The sequence below is a fragment of the Argopecten irradians genome, chromosome 13, assembly GCF_041381155.1.
Source record: "Argopecten irradians isolate NY chromosome 13, Ai_NY, whole genome shotgun sequence".
NCBI classification, from domain to species: domain Eukaryota; kingdom Metazoa; phylum Mollusca; class Bivalvia; order Pectinida; family Pectinidae; genus Argopecten; species Argopecten irradians.
The window spans coordinates 29,276,281-29,298,711 of NC_091146.1; the positions used below are offsets into that span (position 1 = coordinate 29,276,281).

At 32.3% G+C, this 22,431-nt stretch overlaps 2 protein-coding genes across 2 annotated transcripts; both read left to right on the forward strand.

The window, feature by feature from the left end:
* Nucleotides 1-215: 215 nt before the first annotated feature.
* Nucleotides 216-3,385, forward strand: LOC138306206 (neuronal acetylcholine receptor subunit alpha-7-like). The gene is made up of 2 exons (XM_069246602.1): nucleotides 216-338; nucleotides 770-3,385. The coding sequence occupies exon 2, from the start codon at nucleotides 805-807 to the stop codon at nucleotides 2,056-2,058; it is 1,254 nt and encodes a 417-aa protein (XP_069102703.1). The 5' UTR covers nucleotides 216-338; nucleotides 770-804; the 3' UTR covers nucleotides 2,059-3,385.
* A 3,039-nt stretch (nucleotides 3,386-6,424) lies between these two features.
* On the forward strand, nucleotides 6,425-17,469 carry LOC138305785 (uncharacterized). Its single transcript, XM_069246053.1, has 10 exons — nucleotides 6,425-6,718; nucleotides 11,680-11,770; nucleotides 13,462-13,519; nucleotides 14,043-14,195; nucleotides 14,404-14,480; nucleotides 15,153-15,253; nucleotides 15,930-16,055; nucleotides 16,201-16,249; nucleotides 17,080-17,141; nucleotides 17,402-17,469. Exons 4-10 carry the CDS (start codon nucleotides 14,193-14,195, stop codon nucleotides 17,467-17,469), a joined length of 486 nt encoding a protein of 161 aa, XP_069102154.1. The 5' UTR covers nucleotides 6,425-6,718; nucleotides 11,680-11,770; nucleotides 13,462-13,519; nucleotides 14,043-14,192.
* Nucleotides 17,470-22,431: the final 4,962 nt, after the last annotated feature.

A 22,431-nucleotide genomic window follows, 5' to 3' on the forward strand; every position in this document is an offset into this window, starting at 1 on the left:
ATTTATAATGACCGGCAGTGTTCTGGTCAATACTATTTAACGACCCAGGTCAATTAATATAATGGATATTTACATTATGGTAAACAGAGTGCACAATCACATTTAGATAATGTCAAATATCAGGTCCGAAGTGTATGTTACTGATTAATGGTATTTTATAATGAGATAGGATGACGAAATATGTTATTGATGTTAATCGATAATTGTCCCCCGTGCCTGTGACAGTTCTAAAAGTGAAATAGGATAATTAAGATATTTGCTTGAGGGTCTGAGTTTCTTCATTTTGCTTGAAGCATGCGTCGCGGTGGGATGTTTAGGTCATTGGACACAAAAACTAGGTAGGTATTTCTTTGGCAATAACCCAGTGTTATTTCTCAATAAATTTCCATTGTGTCAAGGGTAATGTTAGTGTCTCGGTATTATATGGAAATACTTTTTAATGATAATCATGCCTTAAAAGAAACAAGACATATAATTTGATTGATATATTTATATCTGTATCATAGAAGGTGTAATTATTTAGAACTAGACTTAAAACATATTTTTATATTATAGATGAAAGCATTGTTTTAATGTAATCTAAATTCCGTATCAATTTTGTTCAATGAATTGATTGTTAAATACATGTACTTATTTGGCTTAAATGATATTTTGTTTGTAATAGTTTATATGTTCATTGTTTTAAAATATTTATTTCGATCTTTGGATTACTGTAATAGTGATATTTGTTTTAGTTTTAAAGGCACATTTTAACACTCCATCTTTACAGATGATTCATCAAGGTCGATTATTATTAAACAGAAGATGACTTCAGTTCGTGTCATTTCCGCCATTTTCATACTTGCCTACGTCATCACTTCTTGTGTACACGCTCAAAGCACTATGGACGACCTGATGAGGTTGAAGGATAACTTATTCCAAAACTACACGAAAGACTTCCGGCCGGTTTATGACTTGAGTACAACTTTCCTCGTGACACTTGATATGTTTCTTGTCACGATCTTAGATGTAGACGAAGTGACTGGGACAATGTCAGTGAATTGTGGTCTGTCTTTGTCATGGTTCGACTACCGTCTAGCATGGAACACCAGCGATTACAATTATATAAAGTCGTTTGTTTTTAACTCGTCAAACGTGTGGAAACCGAGGCTATACATCACAACTGCTGCAGACGATATGTCTGATTTTTCCTACGACGCCGTCGATGTTCGAGTCTACTCCAACGGGATAGTTGCCAGTTCTCCTGTTCGAAATGTAAGGACAACGTGCAGTTTCGATATGACGAAATTTCCAACCGATTCACAAACATGTGTTATGCAGCTGGCCTCTTGGATGTATTTGGCCTCTGAATTAACCCTGCTCATGGCACGTCCGGACATTAACTTAGCTTACTATACACCGAATGGGGAGTGGAGCATCTCCGGGACTTCAGTAACCAATAACACGGACTTGGGTTCTATGTTCTCCGTATTAGATTTCACAATCCATTTGACAAGACGATCTGCGTATTTTATAATATCAATGACTGCGCCCGTGCTTATTCTGTGTTTCCTTACCCCATTCGTCTTCCTCCTGCCTGCCTCTTCGGGTGAGCGGATATCTTATACAATCACTATGTTCTTGTCGCTTGCGGTATACATGACAATCATTGGTGACAAAATGCCAAATATCTCGGATCCGATGGCAGGGATTTCAATTTTACTCTTAGTGGCTATGATATACAGTTGTTTGCTGATTCTTCTGACAATATTCACGCTACGTTGTGAGGCAGAATCTGACGTACATGAATTCCCAAGGTGGTTGTTGTGGCTCGCGTCTCGGCTTTGTAAAAACAAAACGACCAGCAGTGCTAATAAAGTGGACGCAAGTCTAAACGTACATGATGAGAAGTTTAACAAAGAAGCCGATGTGATTGCTACTCAAGCCATTCAAAAACCGAAAAAAATAAGTCTTATGAAGAAAGATGTGATGAGTTTTATTGACAAAGGTCTTTTTTATCTTACACTTTCGGTGAATATCATCACATGTTCTGTGTTTGCCTTTTGCTATTGGATTTAATCTGATCAGATTTTGGGACAGTTCACAAGTACTGACCTTCAGCCAGCGCTTTTTCTCGCCGTACTCAGGCTTTTACCCGCCTCTTTAATAACGAAGGTGCTTCAATGGATCATCAAGGGATGTAGAGAACGTTAATAATTGAAATCAAATGGACATGCCTCATAACATACATTATACATAATTCCTCCTGCAGTTCTGAAAAGATAGTGTAATAAATGACAAAGATGATAGCCAAAAATGTGCTGCATAGATAATTACAAAAATCCCGGGACAATAACAAAAACTCATTTTCTGAACCAATTAGATTTACTGCACGTAATGTAAACCAACTTTCATTCGCGGATATTTAATTTCGCGCTTCCATTTTAAAACAAGTTCGCGAAGTTTAACATTCGCGAATTTAGCAACCGAATGTTAATTCTTATTAACATAGATGATGCAAATATTAATTGGCGGAGATAAACTTTCACGAACTTCGCGAAAGTAAAAATGTTGGCTAACAGTATTTTTATCGCATGCTGTGAATGCAGATATGTATTTACAATGGCTATCTTTATAATTTGTTGAAGTTAGCAAGAAACACGGTCAGTTATAATGGCGCGGTGGTCTTGATTAGAAAAAGTCAACCGTTGAAGAAATTCACTGATATAGAGATACTGTCCTTGCAGTGATGCTTCTTGTTGACCTTGAACTTTGACCTAAGAATGTGTTATAAAACGTACGGCATAACCTTTAGATACTGCAATTATGAAAATGTATAGTGTTGTTATTAATTAATTGGAGGAGAACACCAGGAAACAATGCTTAATGAACGGTTACAAAAAGTTGGAATGATTGTAATTATTTTCTTTGTTTGTAATGTCTTCAATAATTTTCTAAGAATGTGAGTTCTTGGAATGAAAAGCGGAAACAATATTAGAGAAACAGGGAATACAGACAGAAACGTAAATAAACAAAACGTCAGGTACATGTGTTTTGATTCGATGAAGAAATATCCCAAAACAATATATGAAATTGCAACATTGGATACGATTGTTATATGTTGCGGCAATGACGCACTATGTGAGAATTACTTTGAACCCTCGATAATTAACAATTTCGCACTCAGTCTGAATCGGTGGGATTAGAAAATTTCGGGTAGATCGAATTCTGCATTTTTAGTCAATATATAAAGTGAGGATTTCCTTACATTTCTGTCCGGACTGAGAATTTTCTGGACTGTCGACGTCCGGATTATCGGGGATAACCTCTAAGTACGATAAGTTAGAGTTATCAGAGAATTCCATCATTTATCATTACCCGATAAAGGCTCCACAATATATTTATACTAATCGATGTACTGTAGAACATTTCCGATATTTTTTCCTATCTTTGGCTTGACTATATTGAATATACTAACGCCAAATAAACTAGTTAGGGAAAGGGAAACGTTACAAGTAAACGACATCACATCCAACATTTAAGGCATGTAGAGTCATATAATTATGATCTTCTGTAGAATATCAAAATATTTACTAAAATATTTGCATGATCATTTTTATCCCTACTTTATGTCCACATCACAATATAAAATTTCATCAACATTTGAGCAACTGATGTCTAAGTAAAAACAAGCCCTTAATATTATTATCATACTTTGTGTGATTTAGTCGTTATCCATCTTAATTAGATAATTAGATAATTGAAAGGCAAACCTGTTTACTTTGATTACGAAAAAAATCACTTATGGTTTTTACCAAAAAATAAAACAGCTTCACTAGTAAAAAGGTTAAAGACACCCTCACTAAAACATAAATTCATTTATTACACATTTTACCAAATTGCAATAAAACACGGTTTCCATGACAGAGAGTTATTTCTGACTATAATTTTATATCGCTAGATTTTATAGTCTATTCGATTTTTTTCCTAATTGAAATTAGCGATTTTACAATCTGGATATACATGTAGTAAACACATTATTTTTTAAAGTAACTTATCCTGTATAAGCAACATTGCTGAAATTGTTCAGAATATATTGTCATTATGCATAATAAAAAAAATATTCAGAAAAAACCGCAGTAAGAATAGGACCAAAATTTAGCAATGTTACTTTAAAAAGGTTTACTTTGAAAAAAAATATGTATTAGTCGAATGTATTGATTTATTAATTCATTAATTGTTCTCTCACATTAAATACGGTAAAATCTTAACGCGATGTGCAGTTGACCCGTTCAATAGTTTGACAAAGACCGGGCTTTCGGGTGTTCAGAGGCTGATTAACGTCAGTCAAAAACTATTTTGTCAAATTATGACAAACCATGGACGACCTATTAACATTCCATCACATGATATAACAACGATTTGACAAATGTTGTTTTACTTACATTCACGTGTTTTCTTATGAAACATTTTATATCGAAAAAAAATTTCAACCAAATCAAACAGAAATACGGCGAACAATAATTTACATTGGGAACGTATTCTGCTATCACAATGGAAAACAGCTTTACCCATCAAAATCGATAAAAATTCGCACATTATCAATCATTACCTTCTCGAAGTACTTACTACAACACAGCCGCTCAACCAGAACATAAAGTTACATTATAATAGTATTACTATAAAGATTTACCCGACCAAATCAACAGAAATACTATTAGCACATAGTCCTCATTACGGTATAAAGAGATTATATGGAATTTTGAATTGCAAAACATAATTACAAGTACCTATTGTAAATGAATGTCCTATCATGTATTTATTTAACATCCAAATGATTAATCAATATTTCTTCAATCTATTCCCCCCATTCTTTCGTAATGGACTGATCAATCCTTACAGTAAGGAGAGTTCACATGCGAATTCAGGGATGATAAAACTAAGTTTCATATAGATCATATCTCTAATTATAATTCTGCCTATGTTTGCTCTGAACCATCAAATCGATCTTCGTCTGTGAGTCCAGTGATCTGATCGGTGATTTGTTTTATTCTCAAAACGGTCTTAACATCGAGCCAAACAACAGCGTATTTACTTAGTTAACAGCTACATCAATACATTAATTGCAAGGTAAATGGGTTTACTGTGATGAGAGAGTATTGACGTCGCTAAAGGTGATTAGGGGGATCAAATACCACCTTTATGAATATTAAAAACTGTTATAATGGCTTAGTATGATAAAACACTTAACTGTATCATCTTTTCCGATTTTTTTCGAATTATTGTTTGAACGTTTTTCTCTTTTCCTCGTATCTCTACCTTGATTTTACCCATACGACATTATGTCTTGAATTACAGAAGATATAATTATCCTCGGTATAATATATTGTAGGCTGAAAGGTTGTGCTACTGTATATCTACTTAAAGCTGACAATGCAAGTTAAAAACATGCATTTGAAATTAAAAAAAAACAAAGATAACGAAATATTTTTTTCGAAAATTGTTTCTGAGACATCCCCTAGTTATGACATTTCGGTATGTAAGGAAGTTGCAGCCATTTTTCATTTTTCTTTTGCTCTGCTCAGTAACCTTCACTGGCATTGTCAGCTTTAAGGTTATATATCGATATGCTCCAGCGCTCCAATAGCGTATCTATCAGCAGTATCGGAGAATATTGTAAAAAATCGTAGCCGAGCGGAATTACAAGTCAATTCTTATTAGATGGATACTGTTGTTAACCTGATTTATTGTGACAATCATTAAGTCACTTTGCACAAATGGTATACCATCGTTTAACAGTTATTTTTGTAATACGATATAAAAGAAATCAACCTTCCATCTAACTAAACATTTTGTCATTTTGCCGTTTAACGTCCTATTCAATCTTATACAATTTAAGGACGTCTTAGGTTTAAGAGGCGAGGAAAGATTGAAGCACACGTCGCAAAAATACTAACCATTAGTAAGTACATGACAACCGCCTGACATGGGCTTTCAACTCGCGACTAATTGACGGGGAACATATGGTAAAAATTGTCTGGGCAACTTGATCACTCGGTCATCGCGGCCCATCAAAACTCTCCGACGAATTATATTAATTGGAGTTTTGTCTTGGAATACAAATGAAGACGTCTTTCTTAATAGTTTAGAAGAAAACCACTGCTGCTATTTTATTTCACATCAAAACTTAATTTTCTTATATAAAGAAAGACAACTCCAGAAGCCTACGAGTACACGTTAAATACCATGTTTGATTAAATGTAACTTTTAATAATAATCTACACATTTTCTTTTGTAGAATTTTCTCTCATTCCTTCAAAAATTCTTTCAAACAGGTTACATATGAAGTATAGGCTAATACGAAATATGGGTGATTGCAAGGGTTAAAGTTGCTATTTATGAAGATTCATAATAACTATATATACTTCACGGGTATTACCTCACGCTATTTTTAGACCGTTTTGGCCCTTTTCGTCCAGGACTTCGTAGCGGACAGACGTGTTCAGGGTCTCTCCTGGTCAACCATGGGTATACATGATGACACTACCCATAAACCAACAGGAGGTGTTTAACCTTCTGGTATATGGAATAGAACAATTAACGAGCCAATGATTGTATATATATAGGATGAGTGTGAAAGATTTCGAACTTTCCAGAAATCGCGTTTTGTGGTAACCTACAACATCTATAAAACTTCGGGATCAATCTGAAATTCGATATACAACCATAAAAACAACACGTGAGTATATGGAATTTAAAATTACATATGGTATGACAGATGTATATAAATCATCTATATATATGAATTCACATGCATGTCAAATTGTATGCCTAATATTCGATGTTTAGTTCAAACTTCACAAAATATTTAAATAACATATCCTTAGATATAATGGCATTTTTTTAAATATTGTTTTGTTACATGAATATAAATCAGATTTGTGCATTTCCAGGCTTTATCACTATATAGGTATTATAAACCATCGCTATTTTTAACTGTTGCTAACGGTTATATATATAGCATGCTATATATAAAACGTGCCTAATTTGGAAACCCCCATGTTCTTTTATTTCAGTATTGAAATTACGCTTTTTGAAGGAGAATATTATTTTTTTCTAGTATGCAATCTCCATTTAAAATCTTACAATTGATATTGAAAAAACTGAAATCAGATCTAGATGATACAACGGTACAAAACATTGTTTTAACGAATGGTCTAAAAGTAGGTTAATGCTATATATTTAGGTTAATTAGACAAGAGCGGAAACCATCTGCACTATAAATAGCAGGAAACCCCCTACGCTATTTATAACTTATAACCCGTTTTGTTCGCCTATAATTTTGCACTGTATGAATTATATTGATTTATGGAAAATGAAGTGATATATATAGTTTGGATAGATAACCAATAAAGCAATATATAAGTATATTGAATTTATCATTACATGAGATGACGATGTATATAAATCTTTTTTTATAAATGAGCATATCATGTTATCAATACTTAATATCAAATTTTATTCAAATTTCACAAAATATTGAATAACACATTGACATGGCTTATTTTTCAAATACTTTTTTCATGATTTATTTAAGGAATGATTTTACCTCCTGGACGTAGTCCAGAGAGAGTATCGAATTTTTTTGTACAAAATTTGTCTTTTGTCAACGATTTTAGCTTTTGTAGTGCATTTAGGAAACAATTGATTAAATACATCTAAAGATATGTTGCTAAGCTCGAATTGAAATGATTCTGGTAGTAGTAACCTGATTAATTAGTGAGTAATTAGGTAAATATATTGTGTCTGTTAACTACTGAAATATATATTTTCATAAACTGTTCGGTTTACTTAAAGATGCTCCACTGCAGACAGAGCATAAATGATAGCCATCATTTGAATAGTAATTGATGTTTAATAATGTACATATTTATGTCTTAATAACACAAACAAAATCTTAAAAAAATATTTGCCTGTAGTGCATGCGCAATCAGTACTTCATTTCGTATAGGACATAGTACAATGGATTGTTTTCGGGAAGCAATTAATTATTTTTGAATATTTTTTCTTGAAGCAAAATTTAAAGCTCAAACCTTTCAAAGGAAGGAATGGTGTAAAGTAAGCAACTTTTGTAACTGAAGAAAAAATCTAATTCGTCTGCCCCTTTTCTTGATAGAGAAAATATACCATTCGTTATCTAAATTGTTATAATGATACAGTATGATAATTATTATGCTTATAGTATTTGAACTCTAAATTGTGCTGTAAAAATTCAGCGAAATTTCATACCTCCGTCCTCAAATCATTTTTCTGAAATTCCATTATTGTTAATGTCATGACTTTAAAATGAATTTTGCCCCGGCACAATCAATAAAAATCGTTATATAACACTACACTAAATATATGATGTATGCAAAATGATAATAATAATAATAATGCATTTTCAAATACCTATTGATGTTTTCAATCCACAATCATATTACTGTGGTCCCATGAAAGGACAAACAACAATTATGTGTCCACCCTATGAAAGATATAAAGTTCTGAAAAGGTAACAAATCCCCAGTCATGCATCTCCAATTTAGTTACTCTTTGTTATATGTATATTATCATAATGCACAAAACTGAATTCTTATGAAGTGTTATTTGATGATACACCTTTATTTGAACAAACACACGTGGATAATTAATGCGGAAGCAAAGGTAATGAAAAGTAGGCATGCTAATTGCATAGGTATAATGCATGTACCGGAATTAGCAGAAGCAGCACATTTCAAATTCAATTACATGTCATTCACAATTGAATTGCAGAAATACATTACATTATTGTCAACAGAATGTTAATACTAAGGTGGAATCAATGATACGTCGGAAGTTAAATTTATTAAATACTGTAATCACAATGAGTCTAACAACAGGGGGCCAGTTCAATGGAAATGGATGTTGTCATACATATTTTGTATTTGGTGGATGGACTGATGGATATACATTATTTGTATATAAGTCATGTGATTTTTTTTTCAGAAAAACCAAGATTTGAAAAATTATTTAAAAAATCGGGATAATCTCTATAAAACTGTCCCATTTTAAAATATTTTTTTCAAATCTCGTATTTTCTGAAAAAAAATCACATGACTGTTATATAAATTCATCAGTCCATGCTTTTACCAAATACAAACTATGTATAAAAACATCCATTTCCATTGAAATGAACTAGCCCCCTTTGGGTGTAACGTATATGCCGCGTCAACACATGGCCTTATGACCGAATGATAAAAATAGCTATACCTAATAATAGTAACACGGGAATCCCCTCATACATATATAACCGTAGTGTTATTCATATGACACCGGTTTGTTTGAGCTGATTGTGTTTCAGTCCATACTTTTATAATTTTTCTCTGATAGATAGTGAACATTCTGTTTTTGTAATGCTATAATCTTTCGCATTATATTTTTACTTAGTCATGTGGCAGTCGTTTACAGAGTTTGCAAAGTTTACATTTATAATTGTAGATCCATTATCATGAATCCGTTTTACTGTTTGTCAATAAGCCCTCATACAATATTTATTATTTGTGGCCCTGGGGTTTCATATTTTGCCCTGATGATGGGGTTTTTTTACTTTTAGTTTATATATGGAAAACACATTTATGGTAGTATTATTTGCTCATTGAAAATGTAACAGGTGTAATGGAATCAAATACTTTTTAAAGAATTAAAAGGTCAAATTGATATAATCATTGACTGATTTTAAGGGTCTGATGGGCATTTAATATATAGTGTTTATATGTCTTTATCTCATTCTTTATCCGAACTCAGGTGACCGCTAAGGCTCATGGGCCTCTTGTCATTCAACTAATATATATTTGATATTTTCCCTGTATCCTGTATCATATACATCAACATACAGTTTACATAAAGCATAATGCATAATATCATCATCTTATATAATAACACTTCACACACCTATATATAGAAATAATGTCACGTTGTAACATTTATAATACTCATATCTACTTGTATTTATCTGTTATTTTCTATACATGCACTTTCAAAAAATATATATGTTATGTCGTAATTACACTAAACAACAGTTCTTAATTAAACAAATGAATAATTGATAAAGATCCATTTTTTTCAATTTCCTATTGTTTTATATAGAAATATGCATATATTCCCTATATTTCTTTTATTTTACTTTAATGGACATCTTTTTTGTTTGCATGTTTTCTTAACATCAAGCATAGTTAAGATTGTACTTTTCAATTTCGATAATATATGTAATATCTCAAAAGCAAATATAAAATAATTTCTTATTGATATTCCATATCCGTCACACCAAATAAAATAATCCTGTGTCGTTTTCTTGCTAATATCATACCATGTTTGTTTTATAAAATTTATATTAATAGTAACACAAATGTGTAAACTTAAATAAATCCCTTCACACAGGTTGGTGGAACTAAAATCCCTCAGGTATGCTTTATGTGGAATAATCTAGATAAATATACTATATTTCTATGTTTTCCTAAAAGATTAGTAATACATATATAAAAACTTAAATGAATCCCTTTACACTGGTTGGTGGAACTAAAATACTTCAGGTATGCTTTATGTGAAATAATCTAGGAAAATATATTATTTTTCTATGTTTTTCTAAAAGATTAGTAATACATATATAAAAACTTAAATAAATCCCTTCACACAGGTTGGTGGAACTAAAATACCTCAGGTATGCTTTATGTGAAATAATCTAGATAAAATATATTATTTTTCTATGTTTTTCCTAAAAGATTAGTAATACATATATAAAAACTTAAATGAAGCCCTTTGTACTGGTTGGTGGAACTAAAAAATACTTCAGGTATGCTTTATGTGAAATAATCTAGATAAAATATATTATTTTCTATGTTTTTCCTAAAAGATTAGTAATACATATATAAAAACTTAAATGAAGCCCTTTGTACTGGTTGGTGGAACTAAAATACTTCAGGTATGCTTTATGTGAAATAATCTAGATAAAATATATATTATTTTCTATGTTTTTTCCTAAAAGATTAGTAATACATATATAAAAACTTAAATGAATCCCTTATACACTGGTTGGTGGGACTAAAATACTTCAGGTATGTTTCATGTTTGGTATGACATAACTGGATTTTATCTAATCCTAGTAATTACCCACGCAACTGTATGAAAATGTCTGTCTTATTTACATCAATACTTCTATATGGTATGCAACATGAATATTATTTACTAATGATCCCAATAATTAATCACACTAATAACATGAGACAGAGTTTAGATGTAGGTGTTGTTATCATATGTTTTGTGATATAATTCATTTTAAACGTTTTCAAATGTTTGTGATTCATTTCAGTATGGACCCTAAAATTTTACAGAATTAGAAATCTTTGTAGGTAACATTTTCAAATGTTTGTGATTTTTTTAGTATGGACCCAATATTACACAGAATTATCTATCTTTTTAGGTAATGTTTTCAAATGTTTGTGATTTATTTTAGTATGAACGTAATTATTCATGTTTTGTTCTTTGAAACGTATGCATCGCAAACAATGCATATCCACAGATAACTCTGTGATATGCAAATATAATATATGACTAATTTCAGTAAAAATCCAAATAGTAGACAGAATCAGAGGTCTATTGTTATAAAATCTTTGTGGTTTATTTAAGTATGGATTCTAACCGTGGAGAATGCAGGAGGACTATTTTCAGTAAGGAGCGTGCTGTGAGGACGGCGTGCTATATGTTCCTTTGCATGCTGGTAAGATTTAAAAAAAAATCAAAATTATACGTGAACTAGTATATAGATTTTTTGTTAATTAATCATTAATCATATAATCCAAGATATTGTCAAGAGTTAAACAACAGAGAATGAATTACATTTATACCGAGGACTTGAGGTTTATTGCTTTATTGGTTAAATAATTTAACGTATGTCAAGGACAAAAAAAGTTTATGGCAAGTATAGGATACTTAACATTATCACACAGATGCAAAACGGATTTTTCGAAAACTATCATTAATAATATCTAAACTATAGGTATGATTAATAAACGACATTTAGTTATTACTAATGTTTAAGCTATTGATATAAGTTATGTCTAAGCTATGATTGTGACTTACATGTATAGGTCTAAGTTATAGTTATGGTTTATGTATTAGCTGTTGTTGTTTTTTGGGGCCGCGGTGGTTAAGATGTCCCGACATATTACCACAAACCCTCCACCTCTGGGATGCCGGTTAGAATCCCATGTGGGGCAGTTGCCAGGTACTGATCGCTGGCCGGTGATTTCCCCCCAGGAACTCCGAACTTTCCTCCACCAACAAACATTGCACATCCTTACATGAAGTATTAGCTGTTGTTAAAATTTGTGTCATAGCTATAGCTATAATTTATTTGTAAGCTATAGATATAAATATAATATCTTAACTAATGTCTAAGCTCTCTGTGTAACTCATCATATCTAAAAAGGTCTCTTACATGACCTTCATTTTATGTTATGTCATATGAAGACCCTATATCTCGCATTACACATCCAGGCATCTGTAAACAAAATAGAATGTCATATCTGTCAATGCTACCAAAGGGCTCAAACTGATCCCCTCCTCTTTTGGGAACTTAGCCTTATATAATGCAAGCCAGTCTTAGTCACTTAAGTATTTCAATAGCAGCTTAAGTACATTTAAAACCATTTTATTCACATATCCGTACATTTGTACGACAGATTCTGAATGTTAGTTCGAACATGAAAAAAAAGCATTTTGAGAAAAAATGAATTTGTTTTGGTATGTTATTACTAATATACTCAAAAAATCGACGTAAATATAATGTTTTTGGTTGTAATGCCAAAAATTTGTCATTTGAACAAATTGTTTTGACAAGGCATTTATCGAAAGGATTAAAAAATAGACGAAGGCTATATTAATATCTTTCCTGGATCAAAAAACTTCAAACTTCATATTAAGCTCTTATCTGTACGCGTACGATTAATACATATGTATTACAAGTCGTCTACTTTTCGAGATATTAGTTGTTTTAGGCGGTGAATGATATATTAAAGACGCTTCACCGCCGACAGAGCATAAACGATACTCATCATATAAACAATAATTGGTGTTTAATTATGTATATTTATGTCTAATTAATTGCAATAATAAAATAATTCATTATAATTTGGTGCATTTGCAATTAGTACTTCATTCCATATGGGACATAGTACCAAGCCATTGTTTCTGGACGTAATTAATCATTTTGATATCTTTATCTTGAAAATGAAATTAGAAACTTGAACTTTTCGATGGTGGTAATTTTGTAACTGAAGAAAAAAAAAATTCTTCTACTCCTGTTTTTTATTGAGAAAATAATACCATATGTTAGCGGGGAAGTATCTTAAAAAGCTCTTGTTGATTTGTCAGATACGACACATACAACTTTATATTTTTATTTTTCAGCTCCTTGCCAAAGAAACTGGAGCTGAGAAGTCGGTATTGGAGTGTGATAATATGTCTGGTAAGAAATTACTTGTACTGAATTTAAAATCAAATGAAATGAGATTTTAAAAATAAATCAGAGAAAATTAAATAGATTGATGAGTTCCTATTTTGATAAAAACCTTTCTATTGGTAACTAACTGACCAGTCCATACATACATAGAAAATTAAATAGATCATTGTAGAGTTCCCACTTTAATAATACCTTTCTATTGATAGTTTATTGACAAGTGCATACATAGAGAATACATGTTCTGTGTCTTAAAATATAATCTGTATTTTGACGAGCCTATGGCGATCTGTTTCTTTTTATCCTGCAACATTATAAGAAATGCATAATATGAATTCTATTTTAGCAGTGTTATATTTATTAACATATTTGTATTACAATGTTGACGTTAAAACGATGTAGGAGGTCGATGGAATCGCCACACATACATTTATTTTCCGTTAATGTCGAATACAGCAAAAAGATGTATTCCGACAATGCAAATACTGGTTGCAGGATAAATACCATGAACACATATCATCTATTTCAACAGGTGAGCTATTCTACGATCCTATCACAAAACGATGTATATGCGACCGAAGCAAGTGCTTCAAAAATATAATCCCGAAAAGCTGGAACGTTACAGAGGAACGGTGTACCAAACTCACCATAAATTGTGATCCCGGAATGGAACCGGCGCGTAATGGTAAAGTGGTTTGATTATTTTTTAGTAAATCAACGTCTTCAATGTGATTTCAATATGATGTGACAAGTTGTTATCTAATTTTGTTTATTAATTGACTAAGCAAAAGAAGACAAATGAGTTCGGCTAACTGGTTAATTACATAAAGCAATTAGAAATGATAAATCCCCAAACTATGCTGATTCCATTAAGTTAAATGGTTTTCTTTCAGAAATTGAATGCAAGCCATGCAATTATGGAATGTAACAAGCCTTCCAAGGGGTGTGACGATTGTGTTTCGTGGACAAAGTTTGTATCTTGGGATTATAACTTTATTTAGAAATATATAGGCGAAAATGATAATATCTAATCAGATAAGCTTTTGAATAACTTTGAATTCATTATCATATCGATTTATCTCGAACGTTATGTGAATTCTTTTTTCCGATTTGACATCATCAAAATTCCGGGGATTAATATCACTGCCGTCATGTCCACCATTAGAACTGAAGACAGTTCAGGATATAAGATAATATCAGGTCTTCAAAGACTTCCTTTAAAGGATATACAGAGAGTCCCACCAAACTCCATCGCCAGTCTGTCGAGCATGATATGCCTTTGTTTGGTTCTTTCAATCCATACAAAACGATACCTGCTCCATTGTTGTTGCTCCCTGGGTCTTCATATTTGCTATGACATATACCAGAGTAGATATAACGACAGAGATATTAACCCCTGTGTAAGTGAATTCATACTCAAACGTGACGTAAGACAGGATTTATTGATAGTATGTTTAGAATTTTTGCATTCATCGTTACGACAAAACTTAATCACTGACGGATGCTGCCAATAGAACGAAACAGCGCACTTAATCCTTTCATAAGTAATTTAATAGATTAAATGGATGTAATATGTTAATGTTTGAATCGAGAAGAACTCTATCATGTTGATTAGGTTAATAATATCTTGATTCATTTTCAGATGTAACGAAACAGAATCGATCGTCTTCCCTGGTAACGTGACTATGGACAGAAATTGTACGACCATTGCACCAGAAGTCTACAACACTAGCACTGAAAATGGTTAGTTACGGAGGGAATACATCCTCGATTCTCCAGTGGTTCCGATCACTTATGATCTATACACCCCTGGACCATCTCATAGTAAAATGAAGGCAGCTCAAAAACAATCTTTGAAGATTACAGAGAGAGCGAGGCCCGACTTCCCAGACACACAGTCGACCACAATGTAGCGTTATATGGCTATTTTTCTCTGCATTTAAATTACACAATTGTACCTGGTCTGTTCTGTTGCCTCCAGTTTTGATATAAGATAGTCCAGGGATGTAGAGATCGTAGATGATCGGAACCCCTGGAGTATCGAGGATGGGGGAATATTGTAAAATCGCTACCAGGAGCTTCCGTAGTGTTTCAAATGAAACCAATTTCCTGGTACTGTATATATTTCCTGACTGTCATTACGTCATTACTTTTTTATTCTTTGACACTTGGGACACTTGGGAGGTTTTTAAAGACAGGTTTGACTAATTAGTTCAGTGTAATATTATGCTCCGTCTAAATTAGCCTAATTGTGATCGCCTTTCGTCTAAATTAGCCTATTGTGATAGCCTTTCGTCTAAATTAGCCTATTGTGATCGCCTTTTATCTCTCTGTCTTTGGTCGTTTAAACAAATTTCAGCGTTAGGTATTTAAGTACTGAAAATATTTTTTTTAAAGATAACATAATTTATCCTTACAGTACAAAACCAGTCGTCTCCTCATTCGAGTGATGGACCACAGGAGGAGACTACGACCTCCCCACATGTAACGCACGGAACTCCTGTTACGGATAAGACGAATCAAACTGGCCAAACAAACTATTCGGGTAGGTCGATTCAACTAATATGAAAACTGTTGTGTTAATTAGCATTTAAACAATTACACTCGTTAAAGACTGGTTCCAGTGTCCAATATTTGGTGGACTATCTATCAAGCGAGTCTACAAGTAGATTCTTGTTTTCTACTTCCAGGTAGAACCATGGCTGGGAATTGGCTGTATCTCTTCTACGGATTTTGTGGGTATGTTACTGTATTACATAATTAAGCGTTCTGTGATATCCAAGATGAAATATAAAGAACAAGACGTTTTTTCCATTTTCAACAAAATATAGAAAATTGGCTGTGCTCTAATCTTCTTTTTATCATACATGTACGTCACTTGTTGTCCATTGCTTGTTTATTTATTGTGACTAGATTGATGCAACATAAGAAAATGAAATACTATAAAATACTAATTCCTTTCGTCGTTTAAATATTAAAATTATGTTTAAGGACTTTTCTTGAGACATATTTTGATTTTTATTTCAACTTCTTTTGGTATATTTTGTATTATTTGCTGATTATGTCCCATTTCTGGATCAAAATTGATCAAGAATGCTGATTGATTCCAAGTTGAAATAAACTGAAATGAAAATATGAACTACAATAATAAATCAACTTTGCACTAAATCAGCTAAACTGACCAATTGACAATGTACATAGCCTGCATTTTTTATGACAAAATGTGGAACTTATATACCGTTTAATATAAATGTTATATACCAATGTTCTCTTTATTTCAATTGAGTTATTGTTATAGAAATTTATTCATGTATGGCCTCTAATCGTAATATTGAGTAAATAAAGAATCTGTCTGTCTGTTTGTCTATATATTACGTGATGCCCAATACTGGTATACATGGAAGTCTTCAATAAGTATCTTATTAAAGAGCAACTCAAAACAATTCTTAATGAAAACAGACATAATCATTATGTGTATCCAAAACAAAAGCTGCTTGCATTGAATATATGATATCAATCCATTATGTTTTCTTTGTATTGTCACGATTTTACAATTTTTTGTTATCTAGGTTTTGCTTTTTTGGAGTCGTGTTTTATGCTGGATTTAAGAATAAAGCACAGGCATCCTTTGGTGAGTAAATATGTATAGGATCTTAAATCTCAAATCTCAAAAGTGGGACGCAAGTCTAAACGTACAGGATGAGAAGTTATAACAAAGAAGCCGATGTCCTTGCTACTCAGGGAGCCATCAAAAACCGAAAAAAATAAGTCTCTTATGAAGAAAGATGTGATGAAGTTTTTATTGACAAAGTCTTTTTATATCTTACACTTTCGGTGAATATCATGACATGTTCTGTGTTTGCCTTTTGCTATTGGATTTAAACTGATCAGATTTTGGACAGTTCACAAGTACTGACCTTCAGCCAGCGCTTTTCCTCTCGCCGTACTCAGGCTTTTAGCCGCCCTCTTTAATAACGAAGGTGCTTCAATGGATCATCAAGGGATGTAGAGAACGTTAATAATTGAAATCAAATGGACATGCCTCATAACATACATTATACATAATTCCTCCTGCAGTTCTGAAAAGATAGTGTAATAAATGACAAAGATTGATAGCCAAAAATTGTGCTGCATAGAATAATTACAAAAATCCTGGGACAAATAACAAAAACTCATTTTCTGAACCAATAAGATTTACTGCACGTAATGTAAACCATATTTCATTCGCGGATATTTAATTTCGCGCATCCATTTTAAAACAAGTTCGCGAAGTTTAACATTCGCGAATTTTGCAACCGAATGTTAATTCTTATTAACATAGATGATGCAAATATTAATTGGCGGAGATAAACTTTCACGAACTTCGCGAAAGTAAAAATGTTGGCTAACAGTATTTTTATCGCATGCTGTGAATGCAGATATGTATTTATAATGGCTATCTTTATAATTTGTTGAAGTTAGCAAGAAACACGGTCAGTTATAATGGCGCGGTGGTCTTGATTAGAAAAAGTCAACCGTTGAAGAAATTCACTGATATAGAGATACTGTCCTTGCAGTGATGCTTCTTGTTGACCTTGAACTTTGACCTAAGAATGTGTTATAAAACGTACGGCATAACCTTTAGATACTGCAATTATGAAAATGTATAGTGTTGTTAACATTAATTGGAGGAGAACACCAGGAAACAATGCTGAATGAACGGTTACAAAAAGTTGGAATGATTGTAATTATTTTCTTTGTTTGTAATGTCTTCAATAATTTTCTAAGAATGTGAGTTCTTGGAATGAAAAGCGGAAACAATATTAGAGAAACAGGGAATACAGACAGAAACGTAAATAAACAAAACGTCAGGTACATGTGTTTTGATTCGATGAAGAAATATCCCAAAACAATATATGAAATTGCAACATTTGAATACGATTGTTATATGTTGCCGCAATGACGCACTATGTGAGAAATTACTTTGAACCCTTGATAATTAACAATTTCGCACTCAGTCTGAATCGGTGGGATTAGAAAAATTTCGGGTAGATCGAATTCTGCATTTTTAGTCAATATATAAAGTGAGGATTTCCTTACATTTCTGTCCGGACTGAAAAATTTTCTGGACTGTCGACGTCCGGATTATCGGGGATTTATAACCTCTAAGTACGATAAGTTAGAGTTATCAGAGAATTCCATCATTTATCATTACCCGATAAAGGCTCCACAATATATTTATACTAATCGATGTACTGTAGAACATTTCCGATAATTTTTTCCTATCTTTGGCTTGACTATATTGAATATACTAACGCCAAATAAACTAGTTAGGGAAAGGGAAACGTTACAAGTAAACGACATCACATCCAACATTTAAGGCATGTAGAGTCATATAATTATGATCTTCTGTAGAATATCAAAATATTTACTAAAATATTTGCATGATCATTTTTATCCCTACTTTATGTCCACATCACAATATAAAATTTCATCAACATTTGAGCAACTGATGTCTAAGTAAAAACAAGCCCTTAATATTATTATCATACTTTGTGTGATTTAGTCGTTATCCATCTTAATTAGATAATTAGATAATTGAAAGGCAAACCTGTTTACTTTGATTACGAAAAAAATCACTTATGGTTTTTACCAAAAAATAAAACAGCTTCACTAGTAAAAAGGTTAAAGACACCCTCACTAAAACATAAATTCATTTATTTACACATTTTACCAAATTGCAATAAAACACGGTTTCCATGACAGAGAGTTATTTTCTGACTATAATTTTATATCGCTAGATTTTGTAGTCTATTCGATTTTTTTTTCCTAATTGAAATTAGCGATTTTACAATCTGGATATACATGTAGTAAACACATTATTGTTTTTAAAGTAACTTATCCTGTATAAGCAACATTGCTGAAAATTGTTCAGAATATATTGTCATTATGCATAATAAAAAAATATTCAGAAAAAACCGCAGTAAGAATAGGACCAAAATTTAGCAATGTTTACTTTAAAAAGGTTTACTTTGAAAAAATAATATGTATTAGTCGAATGTATTGATTTATTAATTCATTAATTGTTCTCTCACATTAAATACGGTAAAATCTTGACGCGGATGCGCAGTTGACCCGTTTAATAGTTTGACAATGACCGGGCTTTCGGGTGTTCAGAGGCTGATTAACGTCAGTCAAAAACTATTTTGTCAAACTATGACAAACATGGATGAACCTATCAACATCCCCATCACATGATATATACAACGATTTGACAAATGTTGTTTTACATACATTCACGTGTTTTCTATATGAAACATTTTTATATCGAAAAAAATTAAACCAAATCAAATTGAAATACGACGAACAATAATTTTACATTGGGAACGTATTCTGCTATCACAATGGAAAACAGCTTTTACACATCAAAATCGATAAAAATTCACGCACATTATCAATCATTACCTTCTCGAAGTACTTACTAACAACACAGCCGGCTCAACCAGAACATAAAGTTACATTATAATAGTATTACTATAAAGATTTACCCGACCAAATCACAGAAATACTATGAGCACGTAGTCCTCATTACGGTATAAAAGAGATTATATGGAATTTTGAATTGGCAAAACATAATTAAAAGTACCTATTGTAAATGAATGTCCTATCATGTATTTATTTAACATCCAAATGATTAATCAATATTTTCTTCAATCTATTCCCCCCATTCTTTCGTAATGGACTGATCAATCCTTACAGTAAGGAGAGTTCAACATGCGAATTCAGTGATGATCAAAACTAAGTTTCAAATAGATCATATCTCTAATTCTAATTCTGCCTGTGTGTGCTCTGAACTATCAAATCGATCTTCGTCTGTGAGTCCAGTGATCTGATCGGTGATTTGTTTTATTCTAAAAACGGTCTTAACATCGAGCCAAACAACAGCGTATTTACTTAGTTAACAGCTACATCAATACATTAATTGCAAGGTAAATGGGTTTACTGTGATGAGAGAGTATTGACGTCGCTAAAGGTGATTAGGGGGATCAAATACCACCTTTATGAATATTAAAACTGTTATAATGGCATAGTATGATAAAACACTTAACTGTATCATCTTTTCCGATTTTTTCGAATTATTGTTTGAACGTTTTTCTCTTTTCCTCGTATCTCTACCTTGATTTTACCCATACGACACTATTTCTTGAATAACAGAAGATAAATTTATCATCGGTGTAATATATTGTAGGCTGAAAGGTTGTGCTACTGTATCTAGTTAAAGCTGACAATGCAAGTTAAAACATCCATTTGAAATTAAAAAAAAAGATAACGAAATATTTTTTTCGAAAATTGTTTCTGAGACATCCCCTAGTTATGACATTTCGGTATGTAAGGAAGTTGCAGCCATTTTTCATTTTTCTTTTGCTCTGCTTAGTAACCTTTACTGGGATTGTCAGCTTTAAGGTTATAAATCGATATGCTCCAGTGTTCCAATAGCGTATCTTATCAGCAGTATCGGAGAATATTGTAAAGAATCGTAGTGGAGCGGAATTAGTTTAATTCTAATTAGATGGATACTGCTGTTAACCTGATTTATTGTGACAATCATTAAGTCACTTTGCACAAATGGTATACCATCGTTTAACAGTTATTTTTGTAATACGATATAAAAGAAATCAACCTTCCATCTAACTAAACATTTTGTCATTTTGCCGTTTAACGTCCTATTCAATCTTATACAATTTAAGGACGTCTTAGGTTTAAGAGGCGAGGAAAGATTGAAGCACACGTCGCAAAAATACCAACCATTAGTAAGTACATGACAACCGCCTGACATGGGCTTTCAACTCGCGACTTATTGACGGGGAACATATGGTAAAATTGTCTGGGCAACTTGATCACTCGGTCATCGCGGCCCATCAAAACTCTCCGACGAATTATATTAATTGGAGTTTTGTCTTGGAATACAAATGAAGACGTCTTTCTTAATAGTTTAGAAGAAAACCACTGCTGCTATTTTATTTCACATCAAAACTAATTTTCTCATATAAAGAAAGACAACTCCAGAAGCCTACGAGTACACGTTAAATACCATGTTTGATTAAATGTAACTTTTAATAATAATCTACACTTTTTTTTGTAGAGTTTGCCATAATTCCTTCGAAAATTCTTTCAAACAGGTTACATATGAAGTATAGGCTAATAAGAAATATGGGTGATTGCAAGGGTTAAAGTTGCTATTTATGAAGATTCATAATAACTATATATACTTCACGGGTATTACCTCACGCTATTTTTAGACCGTTTTGGCCCTTTTCGTCCAGGACTTCGTAGCGGACAGACGTGTTCAGGGTCTCTCCTGGTCAACCATGGGTATACATGATGACACTACCCATAAACCAACAGGAGGTGTTTAACCTTCTGGTATATGGAATAGAACAATTAACGAGCCAATGATTGTATATATATAGGATGAGTGTGAAAGATTTCGAACTTTCCAGAAATCGCGTTTTGTGGTAACCTACAACATCTATAAAACTTCGGGATCAATCTGAAATTCGATATACAACCATAAAAACAACACGTGAGTATATGGAATTTAAAATTACATATGGTATGACAGATGTATATAAATCATCTATATATGAATTCACATGGCATGTAATTAATGCCTAATATTCCATATTTGTTCAAATTTCACAAAATATTTAAATAACATATTCCTTAGACATAATGGCATATTTTTAAATGATTGTTTTGTTACATGAATATAAATCAGATTTGTGCATTTCCAGGCTTTATCACTATATAGGTATTATAAACCATCGCTATTTTTAACTGTTGCTAACGGTTATATATAGCATGATATAAAACGTGCCTAATTTGGAAACTCCCATGTTCTTTTATTACAGTATTGAAATTACGCTTTTTGAAGGAGAATA